This window comes from Struthio camelus, chromosome 3 (assembly GCF_040807025.1).
Source record: "Struthio camelus isolate bStrCam1 chromosome 3, bStrCam1.hap1, whole genome shotgun sequence".
Classification (NCBI taxonomy): Eukaryota; Metazoa; Chordata; class Aves; order Struthioniformes; family Struthionidae; genus Struthio; species Struthio camelus.
The window spans coordinates 23652800-23670451 of NC_090944.1; the positions used below are offsets into that span (position 1 = coordinate 23652800).

Below are 17652 nucleotides of genomic sequence, written 5' to 3' on the forward strand. Positions count from 1 at the left end.
AAGAAGTAATGCCGTCGCGAAGTCTGTTCACCTGCAAGGCATGCCAGGATGCGGCCAGCCAGCGGATGTGCCCGTTCACTAGTTCCTGCTTCAGCTCTTTGATTTTTGTGGAGAGAAAGGATCTGTCTTGAAACAGTCTCAAGAAATACTTTAACCAACTAATAACCTACCAGCACGGCCTTAGGCAGGTGCTCAGATTGTGATTTCTGCCCTCCGTTATTTATTTGGTTCTTCCTGCACAGGACCATGTTTCAAGCTGTGCTGACTGTTGGATGCCTTTTTTTGTCTGGTAGCAGGAAACAATTATTCTCTTCCATGAAGTCGGCTATACCAACCACACCCAGGCAAGAGCACACTGTGATCTGAGGAAACATAAACTACTGAAATACCTTAGAGAGATTTATACATACTGTTTCCCAGAAAACACTGCTTTAATTAAATTAAAGTGTTTTCTTCGAGGTTGATGGACCTTGTGTTTCTTCTGGTTTTGAGCAGAAGGATTACAAAAGCGCCGCTTTGCAGACTATGGCTTGTGGTGCTCCAGCACTTTTTTGTAAATAATCCCATCTGGGATTAGTAAATGGGAGGCAGTTAGTTCTCAAAATAATCTTTTAATAGGATACCTTCACTAGCGGGTTAGTTTTTAATGACTTAAAGTACACTCACTTTTAGAGTTATTAACATATGTAGATAATGTGTTTCTGTTTTGGGGTTTGGTGGGGGAGGTGATCTAGTTGTGAAGCAAGTTGTTGGCTAGTGTTAACATATGCAAGAGGCTAATCCTAAAATGTTTGTACCTGTATCTTGACAGCAAAAAGCCCCGGTTTCAAGAACAACATACTGATAGATGATAGTGTTTCTATTTGTAATTTCACTGCTTCCAGGACCGTTTTTTTGCCGCTAGTGCTTTTCCTGTTTCTCCAAGTCCTGCCTGTTGGCTTGAGGGACATCAACGCTTACAGCTCCGCATAGTTACTATGGATGCTTCCATAGTTGTAGAGCAAACAAAAGGTGCTTTTCTGAAGCTTTGTGCTGCAGACAGGATGAACATCCACTGTACACTGCTGGGCAAAGAGGGGATGCTGTTAAGTATTCTTTCAAGTAGCCTAATGAATAAACTAATAGGTCAGGGGATGTGGTTTCTTTTACTAAATGTTATGTCTTCGAGTGCACCAGAAAGTCTTAACCGTTTGGTTCTGATTTCACAAATTAGGCCACTGAATTTCTTTTAAGTTCATACGAAGGAAGTATGCAGACACTTGAGATGCTGTTAATTTCTTTTTTCTGCTGATTCAGTCATGTTATAGCTGAAAACTTTTCAGCTTGATTTCTTCAAGGAACGCCCAATTTAAAACATTGGTCCTTTAGGTACTCCACAAATCCGGCCTTATTTTATTAACAGGGTAGTGTCTTTAGAGCCTGTGTTCTCCGGATTCCCTTTCACGTACATATTCAGATGAAGAGTTTTCCAAATTTTTTCCAGATTTTGTGATAAAAGTTTTAATTTCAGATTTCTCACAAGATGCAGATTATTAATTTTATACCATTCAAAATGAATTTAGGAATCAGATAAGGAAAGAAATAGGAGCAGTCAATTTTTGTGAAAATACATAAGCAAGCATTGGAAGAGACTGATATGGACTGCCTGCAGATTTTATAACGTTGCTGAATGAATGGAAGGAGCATCTACTGATAGATAGTGTTCAGCATAAGAAAATAAAACTGAGTTATATTTCTCTTTAGATGATAGGATTTTGATGGAGGAATAGAAGAGCATTTTCTTTTTCTTCTGTAAACAGTCTTATTTCATTGGTTTTTTTTTTTTTTTGTGTTCTGGGTGATTTGAAGTAAGCAGAGTGACTCAGAAAATACTAAGAACATTTCCATCCTTTATAGGAAGGTGGGATTTTTCTGAGAATTTCTTTTTAGCAATTTCAATTTGAGTAATCTGACTGCTGTGGACACCACTCATAATGCTTATACATCAGTGTGTCATCAGTGAAACAGAAGCCCACATTGCTCTGCAGCCTCGACTGGGCACTGTGGTCTCTTGGCCCTGCAACACCTCCTCCTGGGTTGCAGCAGCAGCTGCAGCAGTTGGCCAGGCTCTGGCATAGCTTCCTTTATTGGGCATTTTTCTTATTCCACCCTGCTATGTTTTTTGGAGCAGCTGTCAGGTTTTTCATTCCAGGTTTGGAAGTTCTCAAGCTCTTACTGTGTAAAATCTGGACCTGAGGTCATCACATCCCACAAGACAGTTTGCAAATAGAAGAAATATGCTATGTTGTTGGGGTTTTTCTAAATGTTGATTTGATCCTTTTCAACCAACAGGTTCGCCATAAAATGACACAGAAGGTTTATGCAATGAAGCTACTTAGTAAATTTGAAATGATCAAGCGATCAGATTCGGCCTTTTTCTGGGAAGAAAGAGACATCATGGCCTTCGCCAATAGTCCATGGGTGGTTCAGGTAAGGAAGATAAGTATGTATGCATTGTAGTATAATAATCATAAAGCTGTAGATCTTTCCCAGTCTTCGGTTGTTTTTGAATATGCATCTAAACTCATATAGTAGGTTAGATTTGGATCCTGCTTTTAAAGATGTATATTTACAGAAATTTTACTGAGTTTCATTGTTCTTCATTTATGTTTGGCTGCATTGTAAGGTACATTAACTTGTATATTGATCATTTCAAATGCATCATAAAATAGAATTAAACAGAATTTTGAAATAGCTACGTAATTACTTGGAATGTAACATTTTCAGGGAAACAGAATGAGTTACTGTTCCAGTTAACAAAAAATCACGTGTAGGAATGTAAAACAAATGTTGCTAGTATTTGTTAAACGTCAGTCTTTCCCGATGATATGAGCACTAGATCAAAAGCAGTACCTTAAGAAATTCCTGTCTTCTCAGCTGAGATACGGGTGAGTGCACACTCCTAGTCTCCTGCAAGGCATGTATCTAAAACTAATGGGCTTAAATCATCTTCAGTAAGTGTTCAGTTACTGCAACTCGGCCTAGGAGTTGTACCCGCCAGCTGATGGAGAGTCACCTTCAGCTGTACCTTAGCACAGTTGCTTGCAACTGTCTCGTGATGTGCATTATCTATCATAGTATTTGTAATATGGAGTATGCCTTTGGGAAGCAGTAGTGTTAAATGGTGCAATTTGTTGTAATGGGAAAATTAGACCAATTAATAAAATATGTGGTCAAAACATATGTTTTACTAACATTGTTAGTACTTTATTTTGTTAAATACTTAATACGTTTAAACACTCTCAATTATATTGTCATGCCTCTGTATATTTAAAAACTAAAGACCAACCGTAAGCTTCTCACATTTTTTCAAAATAATTCACTTCATATATGCAAGCAGTGTTTTAAAATCGTTGTTCTTTGTGTGCATGTTTTGGTATTCTGAGCATATTCTATATTCTTACCCACTGTAGGTAGAAATAATAAAAAATCATCTATTCTGTTAAGTTGCTAGTTTGTGTTCTAATGACCGATGTTATCTTGAAGTATTTTTACTTTTCACAGTTGAACTTACAGTATCCTGCAACTGAAAGTAATGAGAAATGTGTGACTCAATTTTCAAGGGAAAGTGTAGCAAGCGTTATATAAATGAGTGTGTATATTTGTAAATAGCAAATGTTGAACAACTTAAAATATAGTTGCAGTTGTGCCTTCAGTGATGAAGCATATTCATGATATATTTAGGTATTACGAAGGACAGGACATTCAGCTGGTTTTAAGATTTAGGTTCTGCTCTCAGCTAGTAACTGGAACAGGTCACATAGCTACTTTGTACTTTCTTTTTTGCATGAAAAACAAATGAAACCAGAGTCCTAGATAAGGTTGTTTTATGAAATCCCCTGAAAGTGATAGTGGAAAGTGATAAATATGGGCATAATGCTTGCAGTTATTTTTGTATCATATTAATATCTTTACATGTGGGAATAGAGGCTATTTTAATTTTTAATTTAGATATTAATTACCAAATATCACATTATCTATATAGTATGTATTATTCATTTATGAAAACAAAAACATCCAATAATATGCAATAAATTTTACTCCAAAGCCCCAGTCTCCCTAATAGTCTTCCTGCCTTTCATTCCCCATAATGTTCCATGGCCCTTCACGACTCCTTGCTTTTGATTCCTCCCTTTCACTCATCCTCTTTATTCACTGCCTTTGATTTTGTGTGGGTAACTTGAAGATGTGTATTATTTTAGTTTAATGGAGCAGTATTCCCTTAGAAATAAAATGAGAGAGACTTTGAGACCTGTTTCACACCAGTTCACACTTACACTGAGCAGGTGTACTCGGCTGTTCTGGGCTGTTTTCAGACCTGGCGACGTATAACTGAAAGCCTCTAAACTTCAGTGCTCTAGCTCGGAAATACGTACTAAAGAGATTAAACTTTCATTATCATGTCAGGAGGTAACATACTGGCTCCCACCTGTACCAAACATTTTATTGTTAAAAACAGATACTTTACATTGTTTTATGACTCTTATTGTGAGGGATTTTTTTTTTCTCATTTCAATGTACTTGTTGATTTAGGAGGAACTTAGTAGTGGCAAATGTTGTTACAAATATTTACAGAGATGTGGCATGATGTATATGTGAAATTCAGAAACAGTCTGAGATGCTATTCACTGTTGAGCTATTTTCAGACCACTGCAGGATGCGCCCTTCTCAGAGTTAACATTTAGCATTATAACTCTTAGTGATATTTTTTTGGTGCCAAGAAACATGGATATTCAGGGGATGCTCATACCACTAAAGTAACTAGGAAATCTTTTTTTTCTTTCTTAAAAATGGACAAAAAATATTTTTGAACTTTAATGAATCTGAAGTTATTGCCAAAATTAATGTAAATCTGATTTATTTGACTGTAAAAAATAAAGTTACTTTACATCCAGCTTGAAAATGTGCATTCAGGTGTAATGAAGCTTCAAGATAAAGTACTTTATCATTTTTCCCAGCTGTCTTTGAAAAATAATTGCTGCATTTTCTTTTCTTTTGTTTCAGCTTTTTTGTGCCTTTCAAGATGACAGATACTTGTATATGGTAATGGAATACATGCCAGGTGGAGATCTTGTAAACCTTATGAGCAATTACGATGTGCCTGAGAAATGGGCCAAGTTCTATACAGCCGAGGTTGTTCTTGCACTTGATGCAATTCACTCCATGGGCTTGATACATAGAGATGTGAAGCCTGACAATATGCTTTTAGATAAATATGGACATCTAAAGCTGGCAGATTTTGGCACTTGCATGAAAATGGATGAAGTAAGTATGCAACAGACTAATTTATCATCTATAAAACTATAATTCTAAGGCTTATTTTTGTGTGAGTTATAACACCCAAAGGAAGATTCATCAAATTGTCTACTTGGTTGGAAAGCTGTTTCTTGTCTCCAAATTTTAAATACAAGGGTACTTTAAAAATTGTAATATTGTCTATAATAAACTCTTCTGGCACACAGAAGAAGGAAATAAACTTACTTTTTGTTATTTTTGAGAGCATATGTGTTTATGAATTTCTGAGGTTTCTCTTTTTTTTTTTTTTTTTTTGGCCAAATGTCTGAAAAGCTTATGAGACAACTCCTACTTTCAACATTAGTACGCTGGAACAGTTCATAAGCTGAGATTTTTCTATAAATGAAATTATTTTAAAGGCAAAATACATGTCCTATGATTTTTTACCATATCCAATTGTTCTCATAGCATCCCCTAGTGGTCATTACAGTGAGGTCACAGTAAGGCAGCAGTGGCATGTTGCACATTGATTAAGATTTATCTTAACTATTACTCAGTATATTTTAATTTTCTACTTTTTACCATGTACAACCAAATATACTTTTTTTTTTATTTTTAACAAGATGTAATGCCTTGTATTGTTAAAGGAGAGTTAAATATAAAGCTATTTTTTGTGGTTCATGCTTTTTTTTTTTACTTTCACTGAGAAACAATATGTTCTGCTGTTATGTAATATTCTCCCTTCTGTGAAAGTATAACAAATTCTCAAACTTTGTATAAGTGCATGTTATCATTGACCTGGCCTTTGAAAGGTGTCTATAGTAACATTGGCAAGGATGATCCTTTTTAAGCTTGTTTGCATTAATGTGCTAGAATTTTTTTCCGCATTGTTTAGGCAATGTTTGGTAGAATCTCTGCAGTCTGCATAATTTGCATATGCATCATTATGTAAGTGGCTTCAGCTTATCTAGAAATACTGGTTTGGAGTTTTGTATTTTTTTTTCCTTTCGTGTGACAGTATATTATTAACTTCATTGAAAAACTGCAGCTGTTTATTGAGGTTCACTAATCCGTTTAGTTTTGCTGGTATTGGAGACATTATTCCATAAGCAGATGGACTGTTGACCTCCACTTCAGTTATTTAGTTGTCTGCATTTTAAGGGCCAGCATTAACTGTAACTGGAAAAATCAAAAGTAGTATTTAATCTCTTAATGTGAACCCCTAACTTAGTCCTTAGAAAATTAGCCTTGCCATTGAGCCAACAGACTGCCAATTCTTAGCAGGTCTTAAGCAATTATGATGTTTATCAGAAGAGACAGTAAAAAAAAAAGCTTTACAAAACTCGTAACGTAAATCTCCCAGAAAGAAGGTGATCCATTATGCTGTTTGAGTGATCCTAGAAATGGTAAACCTAAGTTTTTTTTTCTTGTTAAAGGAACAGAATAATAAAATATGATTGATCTTGTTGTAAGTGTGAGAAGCATATGCAGATTTCTCATAAGGAGTTATAGCAAGCCCCAGTTTGAACTGGGCATCATCAGTGAATCAGTGATCTCCAAAAGAAGTTAAATTTTTAACAGTTTAGATTTTAAATTCTTTGTGCTTCTCAGACTCAATGGAATGGCAAAAATATTTTATACAGGAAGCTTTAGAAGTTGAAAGGGTTCTGGATTGTCTCCAAATCTCATGCTACTTCTTACAAAACATGAACACATCCCAGCTGTGTAAATATAATATTGATGTTGGCAGGATGATTTCTAGAAAATACGTGCTTACCCAACAGCTATTTTTTCTGACGTGGTGTTCCTTTACCAGTTGTACACATTAGCATCTTTCTTATGCTGTTGAGAGCCCAGGAAAATTTTGCTGCAATTGGTAAGAGATGCAGTTTAGAAGTAAGGTTTTTTGTATACATATTTGTTGTGGAATTGAAATCAGTATTTTCTTAAGTTTTCCAAACCAATCCAGACACTTGCAGTAGAATTCCTTCTAACCAATATATGGAAAGAATTGCTAAATGTTTCAGTGATGTTTTCCAATATCAAAAGAACTGACCCGTTTATGTAACTCAGTTGTGGGTTAGTTTTGTTTTTTGTTTGTTTTTTTTTTAATCTGCAGTATCTATATAATTGAGTAAAGAATGAAGCTGACCTCAAAGTCTTAGCAGGAGCTGTAGTTCTCGCTTGGTATTTAGGTATTAAAAGCTACCCCAGTGCAGGTTTCACCAGACTCAAACCTTTGGGTTCTGTGAGTAAGAAACTGGGCAGTCGCATGGCTGACTATTGTAGGTATTGTAGAGACAAGAACTGTTAGGGCTGTCCAGCTCCTAGTTCAGCCTCATAACTCTGGCCTGTGCTCTCAGCAAAGCACAGGTTGAAGAGGGTCTCTGATGGGAAGAGAGGTGACCGAGAGAAAGAACATTTACCATTTTGGTAATATCCCCTCAGCTAAGGTACTTTCTTAGAAAGAAGCAGCATACTCCTTCGCTGGAGAGTCTCCTTCGCTGGAGATATTCAAAAGCCGTCTGGATGTGATCCTGGGCAATATGCTCTAGGTGACCCTGCTTGAACAGGGAGGTTGGACTAGATGATCTCCAGAGGTCCCTTCCAACCTAAACGATTCTGTGATTCTGTGATTCTGTGATACTCCTCTTTCTAGAACTCAACTCATTTCTCATTAAACATCATCCAAGACTCTGCTGGATCCTTCTCACTGCAAGTTACTTGCCTGTAGCATGTGCAAGCCCAAGTGTGGTGCTGACACCTGATCTGAACTTTATTGCCAAGTACTCTCCAGCTCTTGTTTACTAGAAAGATCTTCATGAAGGAGTGAAACTCTAATCCAAGAGCCTTGCTCCTAGACAGTAAGTTGCTCAGGTCTGGCTGAGGTGCCCCTGAGGATGAAGATAGAACTACTTTGTCTTCAGCAATATAATATTTCTGTATTAAACTCTATGAGTCTAAGTTTTCATAAGCTTTGAGGACATACTGTCTGGCTGATAGCATTTTTTTTTTTAATTCTACACTGCACCTCTCCGCCTCAGCTGCAAGAGCCTCCCTCAAGATGTAGTTCCAAGATCTGTCTTGATCTTTTGAGGTGATGAGAAAAGTCTCAGGTGATATGCAGGCTTTAGACTTATGAGGAGGACCTTTGTTTCAGAACTGCTATAGTAAATGTGCCACTTGGGCATAAAACAGAGAGGCATCGTATTTAAAACATAGAATTAAGACTTTATCTGGAGGAAACAGCACCCTTTAGATCTCGTCAGATGTTGAAAATACAGAATGCAGAAGTCATCTCACAGAATGTAGAGAATGTCAAGATGTCCTGTACTGCCCAAAGAGGACTTCTCTGATTCCTTGGCTTTGATGTTGGAGATCATAGAAACTAGTCAGATTACGGTATTAAGAGTATCCAGTACTTAAAAATGTGTAGCGACCAACCCCCAAGTTTTTTGAAAGAACCAATGTGTAAACAAAAGGAATGGTGACCTGGGAATATTGTAGCCAGGTGATAATGCATTTTTAGATTTGTTCTTAGGATAAGAGGTAGAAAATTTTATGGGGAGAAGGTGCAGTCAACTCCAGCTGCTTGGGAGAAATACAGTCCCTTGAAAACTGCGGTTAGTACACAGGGCCCTTTTGCCTGTAGAAAATTTTTTTGTATGTCTTATTATTCAATTCTTTGACATGTTGTCCAAAACCTTATGGTGCTGTTACCTAGAATTCTTTATCATCTGTAACTTCATTGAAAAATGGTTTCTTTTTGCTGAATGCTGGCCATCACACTTGAGTAGGGCAGGTTTTTCTTTGGCACGATCTTCGCTTTATCTACATAAGACTTAATAAAATATTAACATATATAAAATATTAAAAAGTGATCTTATTTTGTTGTATTAATTATAGAGGAATGGGAAATGGCGTGTTATTAATTGCTTAGATGAGAAGGTGTTGAGACTCATCAAAGTACACAGGTCTTGTGACTGAAGCTATGGTCTTCAGAGAAATCTTTCAGAACTATTTTGATGACTTTGTTTTAAAGAAGCATCTTACCTGGGGAGGGATGCAGATGGCTTCAGCCAGTTGCTACTGAGCAAAGACTCAGGCTTTCCTTTTTCATAATTTTACCTTTGGATAAGGAAGGCACAGACATGTGCCAGTGCTGGAGACTATTGCCTCATTGAGATGCCACAATCGTAGTTTATTGGCAGAATCAGACCTGCAGCAGTTTCTCCAGTACACAAAGCAAAGAGAGATTTAAACTTCAGAGAGGACCTGGAAATTGGTGCTCAGGATACAGTCACAAGCAGAACAATTGGAACAAATGAAATAATTGTTCCAATTATGTGCCAGAGCCAATTTTGCATGTTTTTGGCTTTAGATTTCTGGAACCTTTGGGCTATGGAGTAGGCAGAGGAGTGCAGGTTATCAGGAATTGTCATTTCAGTCCATATAGCTGCTGGAGCAAAAATAGGTAGAGACTTTCAAAAATATTCCTCAAACCAGGAACTTGGGGTTATACTTAGTATGTTTTTCTGGGCTCTTAATAGGCTAATTGTAATATTGCTAAAGAGTTCTCAGTATTCTGAATTAAAGAAACTATTTGAATTTTTGCTTTTGCCCAGACAGGTATGGTGCGCTGCGATACGGCGGTTGGAACCCCTGACTACATATCGCCCGAGGTGCTGAAATCCCAAGGCGGGGATGGTTACTATGGACGGGAATGTGACTGGTGGTCTGTAGGGGTCTTCCTTTTTGAGATGCTAGTTGGTGAGTAGCAATTTTTTCTGCTAATAAGATTATCATGTAGTCTTTACTGTGGCTTTATCTGTACATTGCTACAAGGGGCCTGGCTGTAGCTCAGCATCTAATAGCTTCTGACTTTTGGCTGATGATGTTGTTTCTCTCCTGCTTCCTTTGCCTTCTCATGCTATGACAACTGCTTGTGTGCTTGCACAGTGCTTAGTTCCTTTACTTTGTTCAACTTAAAACTAACTCTTAGAATAGTTTTAGCTTGGGTCAGCTTCCTGTTTACTTCATAGTCTCATAAATGCTTGTGCCATCTCAGGGGCAGTATTGAGTTGTCAGGGATGCAGGATGGGAAAGGAGTGGGAAGGACAATACTGCTCTTTTTTTTTCAGCAGTAGCAGGGGCTTCTGTTAAGTTAACGTGACTGTGGAATTATGCCCTGTTTCTTCTTTATGCCTGAGTCAGGATTTTCCAGTAAAATGCACTGGACTGCGATAGCAACTGACATAGAATATAATCTGTTAAAGAGATGAGTCATCTGCAGCTTAAAATACACTGAAGATCAGAATTAGAGTCTAATAGCAAAATACTGATTACACAAGGATGGAATTGAGCATATAATTGTTCAAAATCCAAATCAGCATGTTCTGCGAATATTGCAGATCTGATGTTTCTGGCATCCTGAGCTAGGAAAGATGCTTGGATCTATGATGCTATTGAAACATCTCTGTCTGTGGTGATGGACACAGTTTGACTTAGAAAAAATATGTTTTATAATTAATAGTCTTTCATAAGCACTTTTACTAATAAATAACATTCTTCGCTTAAGAAAATACTGTTCATAGCTGTCCAAAAATGCTTTCTCAGAACTTCATTTTTTTTCTTGTACAGGAGAGGGTTCTCTCTTTTATCCCTCCAATTAAAAAGAAAAAAGAAAAAAAAATGTACGGAGGCATAACTTTTGTAAGAGTTAGATTATATAAGGGAGCCTTTACTTGATTAGGACAAAAATCCACCTACATGTCACAGCAATACTGTGCTTTTTATTCCAAGCTTTCAGTATGGGCTGCTCGACTTAAAACTGTACCAGATAAGCCCCTTTTCCTCAAGTTTGGAGTTTTGTGTTGGAAAGTTGCTAGTATTTTATAAGTCTCACATATTTTTCTGTGCAAAGTATGTCTTGTTGTAATGTTTCAAGCTACGTTATTTTTACTGTTTTTGTGGGTTTTTTCTTTTAGCCCTCAACATCATTTTTTCTTGTGCATACTCCAGTCTGAAAACTTTGCTTTTATTAATACTATGATTTGTCAGGCTCTTTTTCTGATAGGAACGAAATAACAATTTTATTTCTGTTAAAGTTTTAACCATGGCATAAACCTAAACGTGATTAACACTATACCCTTTCTGCTGAATTCTGTCTTCGTTCTTTGCGCTTTTAATGAAGCCTTTTCACTGCTTTTTCAGATGGTATTTATCTGATCGTCTTTCCTCCTCTGAAATGGATATGTGATTTTCCATCTATGCAGTATGTTTGAAATGTTAAAATTTGCTTCACCTTTATATTGATAATTACAGGGCCTGGTTATGCCCTGTAATTTTTCCATTTGTTTTTCTACAACCATCATCATATTCCAGCCTTAACTGTATTTACTGTCTAACAGCGCCAACATGGTTTTCTTCAATGACTTAGTTTACACATACTTTTTTCTAATACTTGAGGTTCATGTCAAATTAATTTGATGAAGTGTCTGAAAAAAACAAGCAGCGTCTTGTGGATAATGATATAGGTAGCCTAGTTCTTGTATTTGACCTGGAAATAATTATACTACTCAAGACAGATGTGCTACTCCCACATCTTATCAATGCCTGTCTCTTAATAATATGGTTATTCTGAGTATTTGATATTGGCTAATTTTGAGCTTTGATGAAACCCTTATCCCGATTATTATCTTGTGATATTTTATTTATTGAAGATTTCTTCTTTTCAGCCTCATATGACAATATCTCACCTAAAACAATTTCAGCATTATCCTTTCTATTCCAAAATAGCCATATTCATTTCAAGAGCTAGTTAACAATAGTTGTTTTTAAAAGCCATTGTGGACATTTTGAATTTAGTTTTCTCTTTATGATCTTATTTAGTTTCTCCATATCATACACATTGGTTGAAAGTATCTGTGTTATTTTGCCTTTACATACCAGTTACTCTGTCTACAGTCTTTTAAAACTATATAATTTTATGTGTTAAAGAAAGCATAAAGCTTTTTAGCATTCTATTTTTAATGAAGATGCAGTACCAATGAAAATTGTACTGCTTCTGATTGTGCATTTAGGTAAAGGCTTAAATGGTAGAGGATGAATCCTATAACTACTTTTAGGGGTTATTTCAAAGTCTGGCCTAAATTAAAACTGTTTATGAGACCTAAGACAACTGAGAGGAGGACGTTTTGGAAAGAGGGCGGCAGCAGCAAATACTCATGGAATCAGTGCTTTCCCTGAGAATGATTTTTTTTTTTCACAAATATAGTAGTGTGACAACTTAAAAAACACTAACAATTTTAATATTTAACTTAGATTGATATGTACTAATTTGTTATTTTGCCATAAAATGACAGAGGCTAAATGCAACATTTTTGTTTTCGTATGCCTCTCGAAAGCTAAATGGCTTTTATGCATTGGGTCTGTTAATACATTTTTTCATATATCCTGCTTTTAACATTTTTATTAACTGATTGCAAGTATTTGATGAGAATGCTGACTTGTCTGCTGAATGATCTCTCCCCATGCGCACACCACACCAGAACGGAGAAAAAAGAGCCAAGCCCACTCAGTTGTTCTCCATCTCTATTAAGCTTATAGCTTGGTAGTGGTAGTGAAGAAGGTCTTACGTAGAAGTTGTGGCTTCTTGATAACCGATCCAAACCTTTTGCCTACTCCAAATGTTGTCAGTTAACTTGAATCAACATCAGTAAACGTGTGTGCTGTTTTTGTAAGCGTCCTAATTCTACCTTTCTTTCTTCTACCTTATGTCTACAAGGAGCCTAAAATTAAAACCTACAAAGCTTTGGATGAGAAAGAGCTGTGACTTTAAAAGCCACCTACCCGTGTTAATATGGGCACCCAAGCTAATATAATTTATCAGTCGACAAGGTTTATTAATTAGTTTATTAGGGTTTAAGAGTGCAGTAAGACAATATGAAGGTTGTTTTTCAACACTGGCTTGCCCTAGGCAAGTGCAGGCAGGGTAGGCTTGCGCGCCTCTGACACAGGCTGGCGAGAGCTTCAGTCCCGCTAAGCTCTGGAAGCACTCGAAGATGGGGATCTATGAGGGTGTCATCCATCGGGTAAATTAGAAAGCACAGTGGGAGGCAGAACAAAAGACATAATTTCCGTGGGCAACCTCTTGGTAGCGATATGTGGGATGGGAAAGGATATAGTTTGCAATGCAGGCTTTTGGGGGAGGGAATATTTTTGGCAGTGTACTTTCTTTTGTTCCCTACATTCTAATAGCAATAATAATAATAAAAAAACTTCAAATAAAAGTGCTCCTAGACTCTTCTTTATACCTTTTATATAAATTTTTAACATATTTGCCCTGACCTTGATTTAAAAACATAGTCAATTTAAAATTTTATTATTTTTAGGCGATACTCCTTTTTATGCAGACTCGTTAGTAGGAACATACAGTAAAATTATGGATCACAAGAACTCATTACATTTCCCGGATGATGTGGAAATCTCTAAGCATGCAAAGAATCTTATCTGTGCCTTTTTAACTGACAGGTATGTGTATATATTGTTTCGGTACTACTTATTTTTTAGGTGGTATTAGCACATTTACATTACAGAAATGAATGTCTTCCGCCTATTTGTGCTAATCTCTGTTCATATCTCTTCTGCAGAATCTCCTGCTCTCTAGTTTTCCTTTTGGGGTGTTTTTGCAGGCTCTGTATTGTATTTCTGTGCGCAGTTCGGACAGTTGCTGTTAGCAATGCACTTGGTGCCAAACAAATTGTTCCAAGCGTAGCATGAAATACAAATTGTAAGCTCCTAAAGACAGGGACCACATTTTTGTTTTCTATGAAATAGACTTGTATTTCCTGAGTTTAAGTTTGCTTAAAACATTTGAACTTTTTTCATTCGCTTTGCGGTACTGATTTACAGTTCTAGCTTGCAAACTAGAAAGGAGTATTATTTTGGCTATAAACAGATCATAGAGGTCTCCCTTTGTGGAGCTGAGCTGTTTATTGGTATTAAGCTATGTAAACTTGTTCTTGACCTAAACACTTAAATTTTTCAGTGCCAGAAAGCAGAGAATCTCTTAGACTTATCGGACTGACTTAAAAGAGGAATGCTGCAGGCCCACAGTTAACGGTACATTGATGATACCTTCTTGTGTTTTCCTGTGAGCAGGAGTGAAAAAACAAAAAAAAAACAAAAAAAATTGCCCTATACTGATTTTGTGTTCAAAGAGGGGTTGTTTGGTCTGTTGAACAAGACTGTGGTTCCTCATGAAAGACACGCTTTGCTACCCTTAGTAGCTGAACGGTAGGGAGGAAATATGAGCAGATTTTCATAACGTAAATGCGGCATTCACTACGTGTGCGTGTCTTCCTGTTTATATTTAATACAGTGCTCGAGCGATTTATTTAAAACAGATGCCTTCTTTCTGTGTGCACGATGGCTGCTGAAGCACTTAAAGTGACAAGCAGGAGGAAGCATTTGCGCTATGACTTGGTAGTTGTGTTGTGCGCGTTGTCTGTACGTTCTTCTAGGTAGTTTAGTATCACCGAAAGAAGTCTCTCCTGAAAAGTTTCTTGTTGCACTGAGGATTTACTTCATGGTGAATACTGGCAAAAGATACGCGAGGCCTGGTTCTAGGGACAGAGGAGAGAAACCTTAAAATATTCGTTTCAGTTAAGCTTTGAAAAAGTGTTCTGCGTAGTAAGTTAGACCTTCGTTCACTTGCCTCTCAAGGTTTGTCACGCGGTTTGGCAGACACCGAACTTCTGCAGGTTTTTTTTCCCCCCTCTAGGGCTTTTCTTAGGGCCTTTCTTCATTTTCTTTCTTTCTTTCTTTCTTCCTTTTTTTTTGTCTTTGCCTCTGTGCTTCCTTTCTTGCTTTGCTCCCGCCGCGGCAGACTCCGAGCTCTGGCCGGTTTGGCCAGGCGCAGTGCGTGCTCAGCAGCTGATACCATTTGGTATGGAAAACTGCAGATCAGGGGGCAGGGGGGGCGGATGTTTTTTGTTTTTCATTTTTCTTTCTTTTTTAATGACCATTACTGTGGTTTACCTAGACCAGCCTCATCTCCTTATTGAAAGTTTCTTTGCTGTGATTAGGAGCAAGTCAACATTTAAATAAGGAAAATGAAGTGCTGTTTTTCCTAACATGAATTTGGGTTAATTGCTATGTTTAGGGATGTGCGACTTGGGAGAAATGGGGTAGAAGAAATAAAACATCACCCTTTCTTTAAGAGTGATCAGTGGAACTGGGATAACATTCGAGAGAGTAAGTAAATTAGCTTAACACTTGTATTTTTATTCAGTATTTGCATAAGCTGCACTACTTGTTCAGTAGTAGTAGGAATGAATAATACTTTAGGCTGTGTAAATTATGTAAATGAGTAAATATTTTCTGTCTATCAAGAAGCTTGCACAAGCTTTCTTAATTATCGTTCTTATTAAAAAACTAAATATCCATTTTTCCTGCTGAAGTTATCTTTATGTTTATTATGCTGTTGATGTATAGATTTCTACTTTGAGCACTAGACCTGGAGGTTTGTTGAATTGTAACCAAAGAGAATGCGTGCTGCACTCTATCTCATCTTCTTTTGTTTGTGGTTTTTCTTTTTTACCCTCTGTAGTTAATATAGCAGTTTAAGAGCAGTCAGTCTACTACTGTTATTTAAACCAATTGGAACTTGACTGCTTTTGGTAAACACCTGCCGCCCCCCCCCCCCCCCCCAAATGCTTCAGTTTAAGAGTTTGGCCATAACTTCTCAAGTCAGATACATTTACTGAAGTTTCTTAAAGCGTTGATTCTATTTGGAGTTGTATGCTGCAATTTGATTACATTAGCAAATATATTTTGTGCATTAGAAATTGCACGCATTAGGAAACTTATGTTAAAAATACTTTTCTTTAGGAAAAAAAGTCTTAGCAGTAATATTTACAGATCTGTTACATGGTTAATATATGTCAACTAGCAAGATAACTTTATAATAGAGGTTTTGTAACACTATAGAGATACCAGTATATGCCAGGTTGTTGAATCTTGGAGTAAAGTTAAATCTTTTCTCCCCTTTTTGTAGCTGCAGCTCCTGTGGTTCCTGAGCTGAGCAGTGATATAGACAGCAGTAATTTTGATGACATTGAGGATGACAAGGGAGATGTGGAAACCTTTCCAATCCCCAAAGCCTTCGTGGGAAACCAGCTGCCTTTTATAGGATTTACCTACTATAGAGAGAATTTGTATGTTACATTTTAATATGTATTGTTAGAAATACACTTGAGATTTTTCCTCATCTCCTGTACTTTTTTTACTCTAGCTACACAATTTATTCATTACATTATATTTAATTCTGTCCCACGGTAAAGACATAAAATGCTGCGTTTAAGTAGGATGTATCAGTTATCACTGTTTTGATTATTTTGATAACTCTGATTTAGCAAACAATATTTTATGTATATGCATAACATTACATAGTGTCTTTTAAAAATCTGGGGGTGGTTTAAAATACTGATAAATTTGCGACTTATTTGTAATACAGATTTTTATTAGTTGCTTTAGAAGAAAGTTTACACAAGATCATTGCTAGGACTACACTTTCTATCCATTTTGCCTTCATTTTGCATCATTAGTCAGGTTCGGTGTGTCTGATAGTTATGGAATAATTATGTGTGTTTATTAATAATCTGCTATTGATTTGAAAAGGTCTAAATGTTACACTTCAATTAAGAAAAGATTCAAGTTGGAAAGAGGTACTTGTTCTGAGAACAGCCTAAGACAAATTAAGACTTGAGAGAATCAATTAAAATGCGCTGATTAGCGAGGTTGCCAGAGTTGTTGAAAACTCGAATAAGAGCTGGTGGGATTGGGATTTGTTTTTGTTTTTGGCAGGTTGCTAAGTGACTCCTCTCAGTCTTGTAGAGAAAATGAATCCGTGCAATCTAGTAAAAATGAGGTTAGTGCCTGTTTTCGTAAGTATTCGTGTATGATTAATTAATTTTGTTAAATCTGTTTAAGAAAAGACAAATACTTAAGTAGGTTTGCAAGGAATTTTGTGGGGGACTTTTTTGTCTTTGAATACTTCTCAGTAAAAATGATATTTTCTATTTGCAGGACAGCAGGGAGGTAAGTATATTATATTGAATTATGAAAGGAATCGAATTATTCCTTATTCCTACATAATTTGTGTGAACGTGAAATACCTTAAATGTTTATTCCCCCAACTGTTACTAGTAAACCAGTCAGTGTTTCGAAACAGTTTATGAATGAGAAGTCGTCCTCAAATTTTAAAGTATTGTAGTGTAAAAATGAATGAAGACAGATTTTTCTCATATTCTTTTGGCGTCTAGAATTTGTTTTGAAAACAAACGTGTAAGGCTCTGTTTGCCACAAACAACATCA

At 36.6% G+C, this 17652-nt stretch overlaps 1 protein-coding gene across 2 annotated transcripts in view; it reads left to right on the forward strand.

Moving 5' to 3' along the window:
• Positions 1 to 17652, forward strand: part of ROCK2 (Rho associated coiled-coil containing protein kinase 2) — a 98121-nt gene that overhangs the window by 55329 nt on the left and 25140 nt on the right. For both annotated transcript variants that reach the window (XM_068937173.1, XM_068937172.1), the window contains exons 4-10: positions 2332 to 2469; positions 5044 to 5304; positions 9900 to 10044; positions 13668 to 13806; positions 15440 to 15531; positions 16334 to 16493; positions 17143 to 17206. In XM_068937173.1, the coding sequence (XP_068793274.1) occupies positions 2332 to 2469; positions 5044 to 5304; positions 9900 to 10044; positions 13668 to 13806; positions 15440 to 15531; positions 16334 to 16493; positions 17143 to 17206 (999 nt within the window). The remainder of the gene's footprint in view (positions 1 to 2331; positions 2470 to 5043; positions 5305 to 9899; positions 10045 to 13667; positions 13807 to 15439; positions 15532 to 16333; positions 16494 to 17142; positions 17207 to 17652) is intronic.